Source organism: Lagenorhynchus albirostris, chromosome 11 (assembly GCF_949774975.1).
Source record: "Lagenorhynchus albirostris chromosome 11, mLagAlb1.1, whole genome shotgun sequence".
Classification (NCBI taxonomy): Eukaryota; Metazoa; Chordata; class Mammalia; order Artiodactyla; family Delphinidae; genus Lagenorhynchus; species Lagenorhynchus albirostris.
The window spans coordinates 20,117,504-20,132,955 of record NC_083105.1 but is presented as its reverse complement, the minus strand read 5'-3'; the positions used below and the strand labels follow the sequence as shown (position 1 = coordinate 20,132,955).

The following is a 15,452-nucleotide window of genomic DNA, read 5'->3' as shown; positions in this document are numbered from 1 at the left end:
GGTAAAATCAAGTGTCACAGGAGGAAATTCATTTCCTAAACATCAAAGGGATAAGCCTGACTGGAAAAACCATATTGCTGAGGAGACGCAGGCCCCGGCCGCAGGGCAGGATGGCTGACTGCAGGAGGACTGTCCAATAGGTGGACACAAGGGAAGTGGCAGGGTAACCGGGACAGAAATGACACATTTGAGAAGGAAAAAAATCAACAGATCTCAATGATTAACTGGAAAGAGGCTAAATAAATTTTTTTTTTTTTGCGGTACACGGGCCTCTCACTGTTGTGGCCTCTCCCGTTGCGGAGCACAGGCTCCGGACGCGCAGGCTCAGCGGCCATGGCTCACGGGCCCAGCCACTCCGCGGCATGTGGGATCTTCCTGGACCGGGGCACGAACCCGTGTCCTCTGCATCGGCAGGCGGACTCTCAACCACTGCGCCACCAGGGAGACCCTAAATGAGATTTTTTAAAAATGCCAAACATGGCTAAAATTTTTTAATCTAGATCAGGGTTTGGCAGTCCATGGTCCAAAATCTAGCCACTGCCGAATTTAGTATGGCCCCAAGCTAAAGACAATTTTGACATTTAAAAATGGTTAAATGTTTATACAAATACCTACATGATATCTGCCATTTTGCCTCTTGGCCCACAAGGCCTAAAATACTTACTACCTGGTCCTTTAACAAAGAATTTTGTGGGCTTCCCTGGTGGCGCAGTGGTTAAGAATCTGCCCGCCAATGCAAAAGACATGGGTTCGAGCCCTGGTCCAGGAAGATCCCACATGCCGTGGAGCAACTAAGCCCATGTGCCACAACTACTGAGCCTGTGTGCGTGCTAGTGCCCGTGAGCCACAACTACCGAGCGCACGTGCCACAACTACTGAAGCTCACGTGCCTAGAGCCCATGCTCTGCAACAAGAGAAGCCACCGCAGTGAGAAGCGCACACACCACAACGAAGTGCAGCCCCCACTCAACGAAACTAGAGAAAGCCCGCACACAGCAACGAAGACCCAACACAGCCAAAAATAAATTAAAAAAACAACAACTCAGCTTTAAAAAAAAAAAGAATTTTGTGATCCTGGATCTCAATAACTAAGGATGATAAAGAGTGAGTTTCTGGGGCTTCCCTGGTGACGCAGTGGTTGGGAATCTGCCTGCCAATGCACGGGACACGGGTTCGAGCCCTGGTCTGGGAAGATCCCACATGCCGCAGAGCAACTAGGCCCGTGAGCCACAACTACTGAGCTGCGCGTCTTGAGCTCATGCTCTGCAACAAGAGAGGCCGCGACAGTGAGAAGCCCCTGCACGGCAATGAAGAGTAGCCCCCGCTCGCCGCAACTAGAGAAAGCCCTCGCACAGAAACGAAGACCCAACACAGCCAAAAATAAATAGATAAATAAATAAAAATTAAAAAAAAAAAAAAGAGGGCTTCCCTGGTGGTGCAGTGGTTGAGAGTCCGCCTGCCAATGCAGGGGACATGGGTTCGTGCCCCGGTCCGGGAGGATCCCACACGCCGCAGAGCGGCTGGACCCGTGAGCCATGGCCGCTGGGCCTGCACGTCCGGAGCCTGTGCTCCACGGCGGGAGGGGCCACAGCAGTGGGAGGCCCGCGTGCCGGAAAAAAAAAAAAAAGAAAAAAAAAAGAAAAAAGAGTAAGTTTGTGGCCCACTAAAAATGGAAGCGCCATGAAGGCAGGAATGTGCCTTTTCTGTTTCTCCGCTGTTTGCCTACAACCACCACCAACTCAGAGCAGTGGCTCGACAAATCTTTACTGAATCAATCAATATAATAGTAGGATAGTCAAATAAAAACCCAAGTGAAAATTCAAAAACAGTGTTCAGAAGACTGTCATTTAACACAGATTTTACTAATACCAAAATTTATAATCTTTTATGTCTCTGATATGTTATAAGATTAGTGGAGATAAACCCAAGATTCTCTCCATAGACGTTATAACTGAGTTATAACTGCTCACATAGTGTCATTCTTTTTTCTCTTCAGGAGAAGTGTTATCAGAGTACCTTAATTTAAAGAAACCTCAATTTAAAAAACAAAGCTAGTGGGAGAGGAGCCAAGATGGCGGAGTAGAAGGACGTGCTCTCACTCCCTCTTGTGAGAACACCAGAATCACAACTAGTTGCTGGACAATCATCAAGATGAAGACACTGGAACTTATCAAAAAAGATACCCCACAACCAAAGACAAAGGAGAAGCCACAAAGAGATGGTAGGAGGGGCGCAGTCACAGTAAAATCAAATCCCATAACTGCTGGGTGGGTGACTCACAGACTGGAGAACACTTATACCACAGAAGTCCACCCACTGGAGTGAAGGTTCTGAGCCACATGACAGGTTTCCCAACCTGGGGGTCCGGCAATGAGAGGAGGAATTCCGAGAGAATCAGACTTTGAAGGCTACTGGGATTTCATTGCAAGATTTCGACAGCACTGGGGGAAACACAGACTCCACTCTTGGAGGGCACACACAAAGTACTGTGTGCATCGGGACCCAGGGCAAGGAGCAGTGACCCCAGGGGAAGGACCAGTGACAGCAGAGGAGACTAAACCAGACCTACCTGCTAGTGTTGGAGGGTCGCCTGCAGAGGCAGGGGTGGCTGTGGCTCACTGTGGGGAAAAGGACACCGGAAGCAGAAGTTCTGGGAAGTACTCCTTGGTGTGAGCCCTCCCAGAGTCTGTCATTAGCCCCACCAAAGAGCCCAGGTAGACTCCGTGTTGGGTTGCCTCAGGCCAAGCAACCAACAGGGAGGGAACACAGCCCCACCAAACAGTCAAGTGGATTAAAGTTTTACTGAGCTCTGCCCACCAGAGCAACAGTCAGCTCTACCCACGACCAGTCCCTCCCATCAAGCCTCTTAGATAGCCTCATCCACCAGAGGACAGACAGCAGAAGCAAGAAGAACTACAATCCTGCAGCCTGTGGAACAAAAACCACATTCACAGAAAGATAGACAAGATGAAAAGGCAGAGGGCTATGTACCAGATGAAGGAACAAGATAAAACCCCAGAAAAACAACTAAATGAAGTGGCGATAGGCAACCTTCCAGAAAAAGAATTCAGAATAATGATAGTGAAGATGATCCAGGACCTTGGAAAGAGAATGGAGGCAAATTTCGAGAACATGCAAGAAATGTTTAACAAAGACCTAGAAGAGTTAAAGAACAAACAAACAAAGATGAACAATACAATAACTGAAATGAAAACTACACTAGAAGGAATCAATAGCAGAATAACTGAGGCAGAAGAACAGATAAGTGACCTGGAAGACAGTGGTGGAATTCACTGCTGCAGAACAGAATAAAGAAAAAAGATTGAAAAGAAATGAAGACAGCCTAAGAGGCCTCTGGGACGATATTAAACACAACAACATTTGCATTATAGGGGTCCCAGAAGGAGAAGAGAGAGAGAAAGGACCAGAGAAAATATTTGAAGAGATTATAGTGAAAACTTCCCTAATACAGGAAAGGAAATAGCCACCCAAGTCCAGGAAGCACAGCGAGTCCCATACAGGATAAACACAAGGAGAAATACAGCGAGACACACAGTAATCAAACTGGCAAAAATTAAAGACAAAGAAAAATTATTGAAAGCAGCAAGGGAAAAACGACAAATAACATACAAGAGAACCTCCCATAAGGTTAACAGCTGATTTCTCAGCAGAAACTCTATAAGCCAGAAGGGAGTGGAATGATATACTTAAAGTGATGAAAGGGAAGAACCTACAACCAAGATTACTCTACCAAGGATCTCATTCAGATTTGATGGAGAAATCAAAAGCTTTACAGACAAGCAAAAGCTAAGAGAATTCAGCACCACCAAACCAGCTCTACAACAAATGCTAAAGGAACTTCTCTAAATGGGAAACACAAGAGAAGAAAAGGACCTACAAAAAAAAACCCCAAACAATTAAGAAAATGCTCATAGGAACATACATATCAATAATTACCTTAAACATGAATGGATTAAATGCTCCAACCAAAAGACACAGGCTTGCAGAATGGATACAAAAACAAGACCCATATATATGCTGTCTACAAGAGACCCACTTCAGACCTAGGGACACATACAGACTGAAAGTGAGGGGATGGAAAAAGATATTCCATGCAAATGGAAGTCAAACGAAAGCTGGAGCAGCAATACTCATATCAGATGAAATAGACTTTAAAACAAAGAATGTTACAAGAGACAAGGAAGGACACTACATAACAATCAAGGGATCAATCCAAGAAAAAGACACAACAATTATAAATATATATGCACCCAACATAGGAGCACCTCAATACATAAGGCAACTGCCAATAAGTATAAAAGAGGAAATCGACAGTAACACAATAACAGTGGGGGACTTTAACACCTCACTACACCAATGGAAAGATCATCCAAAATGAAAATAAATAAGGAAACAGAAGCTTTAAATGACACAACAGACCAGATAGATTTAACTGATATTTTTAGGACGTTGCATCCAAAAACAGCAGATTACACTTCCTTCTCAACTGCGCACAGAACATTCTCCAGGATAGATCACACCTTGGGTCACACATCAAGCCTCAGTAAATTTAAGAAAACTGAAATCATATCTAGCATCTTTTCTGACCACAACGCTATGAGATTAGAAATGAATTACAGGGGAAAAAACGTAAAAAACAAGAACACATGGAGGCTAAACAATACGTTACTAAATAACCAAGAGATCACTGAAGAAATCAAAGAGGAAATCAAAAAATACCTAGAGACAAATGACGAAGAAAACACGATGATCCAAAACCTACGGGATGCAGCAAAAGAAGTTCTAAGAGGTAAGCTTATAGCTATACAAGCCTACCTCAAGAAACAAGAAAAATCTCAAACAATCTAACCTTACACCTAAAGGAACTAGAGAAAGAAGAACAAACAAAACCCAAAGTTAGCAGAAGGAAAGAAATCATAAAGATCAGAGCAGAAATAAATGAAACAGAAACAAAGAAAACAACAGCAACGATCAATAAAACTAAAAGCTGGTTCTTTGAGAAAATAAACAAAATTGATAAACCATTAGCTAGACTCATCAAGAAAAAGAGGGAGAGGACTCAAATCAATAAACTTAGAAATGAAAATGGAGAAGTTACAACAGACACCGCAGAAATACAAACCATCCTAAGAGACTACTACAAGCAACTCTATGTCAATAAAATGGACAACCTGGAAGAAATGGACAAATTCTTCGAAAGGTATAACCTTCCAAGACTGAACCAGGAAGAAATAGAAAATATGAACAGACCAACCACAAGTAGAAATTGAAACTGTGATTAAAAATCTTCCAACAAAAAAAAAAAAAAAAAATCTTCCAACAAACAAAAGTCCAGGACCAGATGGCTTCACAGGTGAATTCTATCAAACATTTAGAGAAGAGCTAACACCCATCCTTCTCAAACTCTTCTCAAAAAGTACAGAGGAAGGAACACTCCCAAACTCATTCTATGAGGCCACCATCACCTTGATACCAAAACCAGACAAAGATACTACAAGAAAAGAAAATTACAGACCAATATCACTGATGAATATAGATGCAAAAATCCTCAACAAAACACTAGCAAACAGAATCCCCACAGCACATTAAAAGGATCAAACACCATAATCAAGTGGGATTTACCCCAGGGATGCAAGGATTCTTCAATATACACAAATCAATCAATGTGATAAACCATATTAACAAACTGAAGAAGAAAAACCATATGATCATCTCAATAGATGCAGAAAAAGCTTTTGACAAAATTCAACACCCATTTATGATAAAAACTCCCCAGAAAGTGGGCATAGAGGGAACCTACCTCAACATAATAAAGGCCATATATGACAAACCCACGGCAAACATCATTCTCAATGGTGAAAAACTGAAAGCATCTCCTCTAAGATCAGGAACGAGACCAGGATGTCCACTCTCACCACTATTATTCAACATAGTTTTGGAAGTCTTAGCCATTGCAATCATAGAAGAAAAAGAAATACAAATCGAAAAGAAGAAGTAAAACTGTCACTGTTCGCAGATGACATGACACTATACATAGAGAATCCCAAAGATGCCACCAGAAAACTACTAGAGCTAATCAATGAATTTGGTAAAGTTGCAGGATACCAAATTAATGCACAGAAATCTCTTGCATTCCTATACAGTAATGATGAAAAATCTGAAAGAGAAATTATGGAAACACTCCCGTTTACCATTGCAACAAAAAGAATAAACCTACCTAGGGAAACAAAAGACCTGTATGCAGAAAACTATAAGACACTGATGAGAGAAATTAAAGATGATACCAACAGATGGAGAGATATACCATGTTCTTGGATTGGAGGAATCAATATTGTGAAAAGGACTATACTACCCAAAGCAATCTACAGATTCAATGCAATCCCTATCAAATTGCCAATGGCATTTTTTACGGAACTAGAACAAAATATCTTAAAATTTGTATGGAGACACAAAAGACCCCGAGTAGCCCAAGCAGTCTTGAGGGAAATAACCGAACCTGGAGGAATCAGACTCCCTGACTTCAGACTATACTACAAAGCTACAGTAATCAAGACAATATGGTACTGACAGAAAAACAGAAACATAGATCAATGGAACAAGATAGAAAGCCTAGAGATAAACCCACACACCTATGGTCAACTAGTCTATGACAAAGGAGGCTAGGATATGCAATGGAGAAAAGACAGTCTCTTCAATAAGTGGTGCTGGGAAAACTGGACAGCTACATGTAAAAGAACGAAATTAGAACACTCCCTAACACCATACACAAAAATAAATTCGAAATGGATTCATGACCTAAAATGTAAGACTGGATACTATAAAACTCTTAGCGGAAAACATAGGAAGAACACTCTTTGACATAAATCACAGCAAGATCTTTTTTGATCCACCTCTTAGAGTAATGGAAATAAAACCAAAAATAAACAAATGGGACCTAATGAAACTTCAAAGCTTTTGCACAGCAAAGGAAACCATAAACAAGACCAAAACACAATCCTCAGAATGGGAGAAAATATTTGCAAACGAATCAACGGACAAAGGATTAATCTCCAAAATATATAAACAGCTCATGCAGCTCAATATTAAAGAAACTAACAACCCAATGCAAAAATGGGCAAAAGACCTAAATAGACATTTCTCCAAAGAAGACATACAGATGGCCAAGAAGCACATGAAAAGCTGCTCAACATCACTAAGTATTAGAGAAATGCAAATCAAAACTACAATGAGGTATCACCTCACACCAGTTAGAATGGGCATCATCAGAAAATCTACAAACAACAAATGCTGGAGAGGGTGTGGAGAAAAGGGAACCCTCTTGCCCTGTTGGTGGGAATGTAAATTGGTACAGCCACTATGGAGAACAGTATGGAGGTTCCTTAAAAACCTAAAAATAGAATTACCATATGACCCAGCAATCCCACTCCTGGGCATATACCCAGAGAAAACCATAATTGAAAAAGACACATGCACCCCAATGTTCTTTGCAGCACTATTTACAATAGCCAGGTCATGGAAGCAACCTAAATGTCCATTGACAGATGAATGGATAAAGAAGATGTGGTACATATATAGAATGGAATATTACTCAGCCATAAAAAGGAACGATATTGAGTCATTTGTTGAGACGTGGATGGATCTAGAGACTGTCACACAGATTGAAGTAAGTCAGAAAGAGAAAAACAAATATTGTATATTAACTCATGTATGTGGAACCTAGAAAGATGGTACAGATGAACCAGTTTCAGGGCAGAAGTTTAGAGACAGATGTAGAGAACAAACGTATGGATACCAAGGGGGGAAAACCGTGGTGGGGTGGGCATGGTGGTGTGAATTGGGCGATTGGGGTTGACATGTATACACTGATGTGTATAAAATTGATGACTAATAAGAATCTGCAGTATAAAACAAATAAACAAAACAACTAATACTAAACTTTCTTTGGGTTATTTGTATGGAAATATGTTAATATAAATGTTTCAGACATTACATGAAATTTCTAAAAATCTTATATGTTCTGGTATAATGTTATAAGTCATAATTCTAGTTATTACTTTAAAATGTATATCTCAGAAATAACAACAAAAGAATAAAATGCTGCATTTTAAGAGCCTGTGTGTGATGAAATAGTCATTCCAATTCTTACATTTTTATTCAGTTGGATAAGGATTAAAAATTGAAACCCAAATATAGAACAGTTCTCATTTGGAGCTAGGAAAGTCAAAAGCTGACATAATCCAATCTTGATTATTCATGAGGCAGATAATTCTTTCATCTCTTTTGTTCCTTACTTTGTTCCTGTTTTTCTGATTTTTGTTTCCTAACATTTGAGAAAATAAGACAATGTTTTTTTTTTTGTTTTTTTTTTTTTGCGATACGCGGGCATCTCACTGTTGTGGCCTCTCCCGTTGTGGAGCACAGGCTCCGGACGCGCAGGCTCAGCGGCCATGGCTCACGGGCCCAGCCGCTCCGCGGCATGTGGGATCTTCCCCGTTCAGGGCACGAACCCGTGTCCCCTGCATCGGCAGGCGGACACTCACCACTGCGCCACCAGGGAAGCCCAAGACAATGATTTTAATAAGTCAGCAGATGGAGATGTTGAGCTGTCCTTGTTAATGTGACAAATCAAATTAGTGGTTCCATACTTTAGTTGGTATGGGAATAACCTGGAGAATGAATTTAAAATGCAGATTCCCAGTCTCCACCCACAGTTAATTTGGTAGACCCTGGATTGGGCCAGGGAATCTGAATTTTAACACCCCTTTCTCCCACTCTGCCACATGCCCCACTTCACCCTCTGCAAGTGATCCTGGTACAGGCTGGCCCATGAACCACACTTTGCAAAACTGATATTTGAAGCCATATGTACATATGAAAACATTTAGAGAAAGAGTGCAAACTGAGGGAAAAAAAAAAAAGAGTAAAACCAATTCCTGGGGAACTCCAGCATCTAAAGGTCCATTAGAGGAGGAAGAGCTGGCAAAGCACTGAGAAGCTGCCACAATAAGAGGAACAAGAGAATGTGTAGCTGTGGAAGAAGCCCAAGGAAGACAGAATGAGGGAAGAAAGAGTGGGCGATAGTTTTGACTGTTGCTGAGAGTCAAGTGAGGTGAGGACCAGAGGACGTCCATTCAATTCAGCAACACGGAGATAACTGGTCACTTCAGAGCAATCACCATTTTGAATTAGTGGGAGGGGCCAAAGTTGTTTTAAAGTGGCTTAAAGCACACATGGGAGGAGAAGAAATTGAGGCAACAAACTTAGATAATTCTTTCTAGAACTTTGGCTGCTAAGAGGAAGAAATAGGACAGTAGCAGTTTGTTTGGAAATAAGGCTCAGGAATTAAGCTGAGAGAGTATTTGTTAATGTTAATGGGAGGCATTGAGCAGAGAAACACAGCTTTGGAAGTCCTAGCCAAGGCAATCAGAGAAGAAAAAGAAATAAAAGGAATACAAATCGAAAAGAAGAAGTAAAACTGTCACTGTTCGCAGATGACATGATACTATACATAGAGAATCCTAAAGATGCCACCAGAAAACTACTAGAGCTAATCAACGAATTTGGTAAAGTTGCAGGATACAAAATTAATGCACAGAAATCTCTTGCATTCCTATACAGTAATGACGAAAAATTTGAAAGAGAAATTATGGAAACACTCCCATTTACCATTGCAACAAAAAGAATAAACCTACCTAGGGAAACAAAAGACCTGTATGCAGAAAACTATAAGACACTGATGAGAGAAATTAAAGATGATACCAACAGATGGAGAGATATACCATGTTCTTGGATTGGAGGAATCAATATTGTGAAAAGGACTATACTACCCAAAGCAATCTACAGATTCAATGCAATCCCTATCAAATTGCCAATGGCATTTTTTACGGAACTAGAACAAAATATCTTAAAATTTGTATGGAGACACAAAAGACCCCGAGTAGCCCAAGCAGTCTTGAGGGAAATAACCGAACCTGGAGGAATCAGACTCCCTGACTTCAGACTATACTACAAAGCTACAGTAATCAAGACAATATGGTACTGACAGAAAAACAGAAACATAGATCAATGGAACAAGATAGAAAGCCTAGAGATAAACCCACACACCTATGGTCAACTAGTCTATGACAAAGGAGGCTAGGATATGCAATGGAGAAAAGACAGTCTCTTCAGTAAGTGGTGCTGGGAAAACTGGACAGCTACATGTAAAAGAACGAAATTAGAACACTCCCTAACACCATACACAAAAATAAATTCGAAATGGATTCATGACCTAAAATGTAAGACTGGATACTATAAAACTCTTAGAGGAAAACATAGGAAGAACACTCTTTGACATAAATCACAGCAAGATCTTTTTTGATCCACCTCTTAGAGTAATGGAAATAAAACCAAAAATAAACAAATGGGACCTAATGAAACTTCAAAGCTTTTGCACAGCAAAGGAAACCATAAACAAGACCAAAACACAATCCTCAGAATGGGAGAAAATATTTGCAAACGAATCAACGGACAAAGGATTAATCTCCAAAATATATAAACAGCTCATGCAGCTCAATATTAAAGAAACTAACAACCCAATGCAAAAATGGGCAAAAGACCTAAATAGACATTTCTCCAAAGAAGACATACAGATGGCCAAGAAGCACATGAAAAGCTGCTCAACATCACTAAGTATTAGAGAAATGCAAATCAAAACTACAATGAGGTATCACCTCACACCAGTTAGAATGGGCATCATCAGAAAATCTACAAACGACAAATGCTGGAGAGGGTGTGGAGAAAAGGGAGCCTTCTTACACTGTTGGTGGGAATGTAAACTGATACAGCCACTATGGAGAACAGTATGGAGGTTCCTTAAAAAAATGAAAAAAGAATTACCATATGATCCAACAATCCCTCTACTGGGCATATACCCAGAGAAAACCATAATTCAAAAACACACATGCACCCCAATGTTCATTGCAGCACTATTTACAATAGCCAGGTCATGGAAGCAACCTAGATGCCCATCGACAGATGAATGGAAAAAGAAGTTGGGGTGCATATATAGAATGGAATATTACTCAGCCATAAAAAAGAACAAAATTGAGTCATTTGTTGAGACGTGGATGGATCTAGAGACTGTCACACAGAGTGAAATAAATCAGAAAGAGAAAAACAAATATCGTATATTAACTCATGTATGTGGAACCTAGAAAAATGGTACAGATGAACCAGTTTGCAGGGCAGAAGTTGAGACACAGATGTATAGAACAAATGTGGACACCGAGTGGGGAAGCCGCGGCAGGGTGGGGATGGTGGTGTGATGAATTGGGCGATTGGGACTGACATGTATACACTGATGTGTATAAAATGGATAACTAATAAGAACCTGCTGTATAAAAAAATAAATAAAATTCAAAACTTAAAAAAAAAAGAAAAAACAAAACAAAGCTAGCTCTCGCTTCGTAAGCACATATAGTAAAATTGGAACAATACAGAGAAGATTAGCATGGCCCCTGTTCAAGTATGACATGCAAATTCGGGAAGTGTTCCATATTTTTTAAACATAAAGAAGACGAAAAGACAACCCTCAGAATGGGAGAAAATATTTGTAAATGTAACAACTGAAAAAGGATTAATCTCCAAAATTTGTAAGCAGCTCATGCAGCTCAATATCATAAAAACAAACAACCCCATCCCAAAATGGTTAGAAGACCTAAAGAGACATTTCTCCAAAGAAGATACACAGATTGCCAACAAACACATGAAAGGATGCTCAACATCACCAATCATTAGAGAAATGCACATCAAAACTGCAATGAGGTATCACCTCACACTGGTCAGAATGGCCATCATCAAAAAATCTACAAACAGTAAATGCTGGAGAGGCTGTGTTGAAAAGGGAACCCTCTCACACTGTTGGTGGGAATGTAAATTGATACAACCACTGTGTAGAACAGTATGGAGGTTCCTTAAAAAACTACAAATAGAACTTCCATACGACCCAGCAATTCCACTACTGGGAATATACCCTGAGAAAACCATAATTCAAAAAGAGTCATGTACCACAATGTTCATTGCAGCTCTATTTACAGCAGCCAGCACATGGAAGCAACCTAAGTTTCCACTGACAGATGAAAAGATAAAGAAGATGTGGCACATATATACAATGGAATATTACTCAGCCATAAAAAGAAACGAAATTGAGTTATTTGTAGTGAGGTAGATGGACCCAGAGACTGAAAGACAGAGTGAAGTTAAATCAGAAAAACAAATACCGTATGCTAACACATATATATGGAATCTAAAAAAAAAAAAAAAAAAGGTTCTGAAGAACCCAGGGGCAGGACAGGAATAAAGACGCAGACGTAGAGAATGGACTTGAGGACACAGGGAGGTGGGAAGGGTAAGCTGGGACGAAGTGAGAGAGTGGCATGGACATATATACACTACCAAATGTAAAATAGATAGCTAGTGGGAAGCAGCCGCATAGCACAGGGAGATCAGCTCTGTGCTTTGTGACTACCTACAGGGGTGGAATAGGGAGGGTGGGAGGGAGATGCAACAGGGAGGAGATATGGGGATATATGTAAAGCTGATTCACTTTGTTATAAAGCAGAAACTAACACACCATTGTAAAGCAATTATACTCCAATAAAGATGTTAAAATAAAGAGAAAGAAAATAAAAACAAAGCTATATTTAGCAAAACAATAAATCATATAACTTGTTAAATTTGTCAAAAATTACCCCTGTACTTTCCCTATATATTTTAAAATATAACCTAAATTTTAAAAATAGGTTAGTTAGTGCTTGCTTCAGCAGCACATATACTAAAATTGGAATGATACAGAGAAGATTACCATGGCCCCTGCACAAGGATGACATGCAAATTCGTGAAGCGTTCCATATTTTTCACTTTGTTATAAAGCAGAAACTAACACACCACTGTAAAGCAATTATACTCCAATTTAGATGTTTAAAAAAAAATTACTCACTGTAAATAATAATGATAATAAAAATAAATAGTAATTATAAGTAAAAAAAAAAGTTAGTTATACAAAATAGTTCAGAAAGAGGTCTATGGTGTGAAGGGCAGATACCTTTGCTTAGAAAAGTCATAGTTTCCTTTCAAATCACAAATAATAAGTACCAGGAAATGAGCACTGTGTTAGACACTGTTCAGGACACCAAATGGTGAGGATAAGGTTTCTGCCCTAAAGAAATTAGATGAGGGACTTCCCTGGTGGTCCAGTGTGTAAGACTCAGCGTTCCCAATGCAGGGGGCCCGGGTTCAATCCCTGGTTGGGGAACTAGATTCCACATGCATGCTGCAACTAAGAGCTCGCGTGCTGCAACTAAGAAGTCCGCACGCCACAACTAAAGACCGCACGTGCCGCAACAAAGATCCAACGTGCCGCAACAAAGACCCAGTGCAGCCAAAATAAATAAATACATAATAAATAAATAAAATAAAATGCTGAAAATAAATGGTGAATTAAAAAAAGAAATTAGGGCTTCCCTGGTGGCGCAGTGGTTGAGAGTCCGCCTGCCGATGCAGGGGACCCGGGTTCGTGCCCCGGTCCGGGAAGATCCCACATGCCGCGGAGCGGCTGGGCCCGTGAGCCATGGCCGCTGAGCCTGCGCGCCTGGAGCCTGTGCTCCACAACGGGAGGGGCCACAACAGTGAGAGCCCCACGTACAAAAAAAAAAAAAAAAAAAAGAAATGAGATGAGAACACCGTAAACTCCTGTGCACTCAAAAACTAAGTTGTGAGTTAGGTTACAAGTACTACAGGGATACAGAAAAATAAAATCATTGTGAATGTACTAGTCCAGGATCTCCATGGAGACAGAACTGGAGAGGGGGCTGGAAAGAATAGGAGATGGGCTGGGAGAGGAAGAGGCTCAGGACAGGCAGCCCCACATCTGTGAGAGGACGCCGGCGGCTGTGAGGAGATGCGAGGAGGGCAGGGATGCGAGGGCCGATGGGCAGGACCAAGGCAATTAAAACTCCATCTGGAACACCAGCAAGAGGAATTTGTGTCCATGTGAAAAACAAATATATACTACTATTATTCTCTCCAAAGGGATAGCAACTGTAAACAAATTGGAAAACTGATTTTATCAGTTTCATGCTAGACAGATCAGAGAAGAACTTCAGAGGCCGGCAGAGCAGACAGGCATCTATCACTGGGGCCTGGGTGAAGAAACTCAGTCTGGTGTAGAAGAAATCTGATGAGTATGAAAGGTAAGAATCTAAGATTTTTGCAAAAAAGCAAGTCATAGGATGAGGCGGATTACTGGTTAGAGTATGAACGGGTCAAAGATGGTTCCAAAGATTTAGGTTGGGAGGTACGGCATTGAAAGAATGGGAACTTGAGAACAGGGCTGTAAAGAGAATGCGACAGTTTTCATTTTACACAAGTGAAAACAGAGCTTCCTGGGAGAGTCACTCAGCACAGAGGAAGGATGAGACAAAAGGAAGGATGATTGAAGGAGACGCAGGCGTGGGGCTCAGCAGCTCAGTGGCCGAGGAGAGGACGGGATCTCTAAGGATGTGGGTGCAGTTCTATGTCAAGAACTACAAATTTAATTCTATTATCGGGCCAAATCAACTGCATAACCACATGATTCAGAACTTAAAGTATGAATGCTCCAAGTATGGTCAGTCCAAGCTGCAGAAAACAACCTTGCTGAGGAATTTTGAAAGAAAAAAGAAAAAAAATAAAGCCTCCTGAATACCTCCCAGCCGAGAGAATACGGTAAATTTGAGTGAGAACCAGGTTTAAGGTCTCGACCACAGCACAGGAAGGCATGTGTATTACAAAGAGTAAAACAGATGCAATCCCTTTCTGACAGCAGGGCTGAAATCCAATGGTAGCTCCCCTTTTTACATTTTTGGTTTATCAGGCATTTCTTTAAAAGTGAACCAATTCTGTTCCATTCAAAATTTTGTTATTACAACATCCAATGATAACATGATTTTAAAATACCCACAAGAAGATCTTACCATTCTTTGTACTGTCGAAAACAACAACTGAGACATTAGTGGAAGGGTTTTTTGGTTTTGCAACGTTGAATATGTCACTGGCAGAATGAAAAGAAGGATAAAGAGATGGCAGGTCCTTCAGTGTGATGTTGGTCGGCAGAGCTGGGTCCAGGACGAGCATTGGCACCTTAATGCAGTGTGTCAGCAAACACTCCAACTGCTTCTCACTGGAAAGAGACATGAACATGCTCACAACTACATGCTTGAAAATTTAATCAACACTGAAAAGCTTGTTGGTACTACTAAATTTCACAGGTGTTTCTTCTATATTTTATTTAAAAATCATGATCTTTCAATAAACAAGGAATTTTATCTCAAGAATATAAAAATTTAGTAAGTTAGCAAGTATGGCATAAAACTATCAAACAAGTGCAACTCGAAAGATAGAGCTTTCAAACT

General features: G+C 40.6%; 1 protein-coding gene and 2 non-coding genes across 5 annotated transcripts in view; 2 read left to right on the top strand and 1 right to left on the bottom strand.

The window, feature by feature from the left end:
* Nucleotides 1-15,452, bottom strand: part of GNPTAB (N-acetylglucosamine-1-phosphate transferase subunits alpha and beta) — an 83,654-nt gene that overhangs the window by 32,459 nt on the left and 35,743 nt on the right. For all 3 annotated transcript variants that reach the window (XM_060164898.1, XM_060164899.1, XM_060164900.1), the window contains one exon: nucleotides 15,015-15,220. In XM_060164898.1, the coding sequence (XP_060020881.1) occupies nucleotides 15,015-15,220 (206 nt within the window). The remainder of the gene's footprint in view (nucleotides 1-15,014; nucleotides 15,221-15,452) is intronic.
* Nucleotides 11,458-11,564, top strand: LOC132530156 (U6 spliceosomal RNA). The gene has a single exon (XR_009543710.1). It is a non-coding gene; the product is annotated as a U6 spliceosomal RNA (small nuclear RNA).
* On the top strand, nucleotides 12,812-12,918 carry LOC132530139 (U6 spliceosomal RNA). The gene has a single exon (XR_009543695.1). It is a non-coding gene; the product is annotated as a U6 spliceosomal RNA (small nuclear RNA).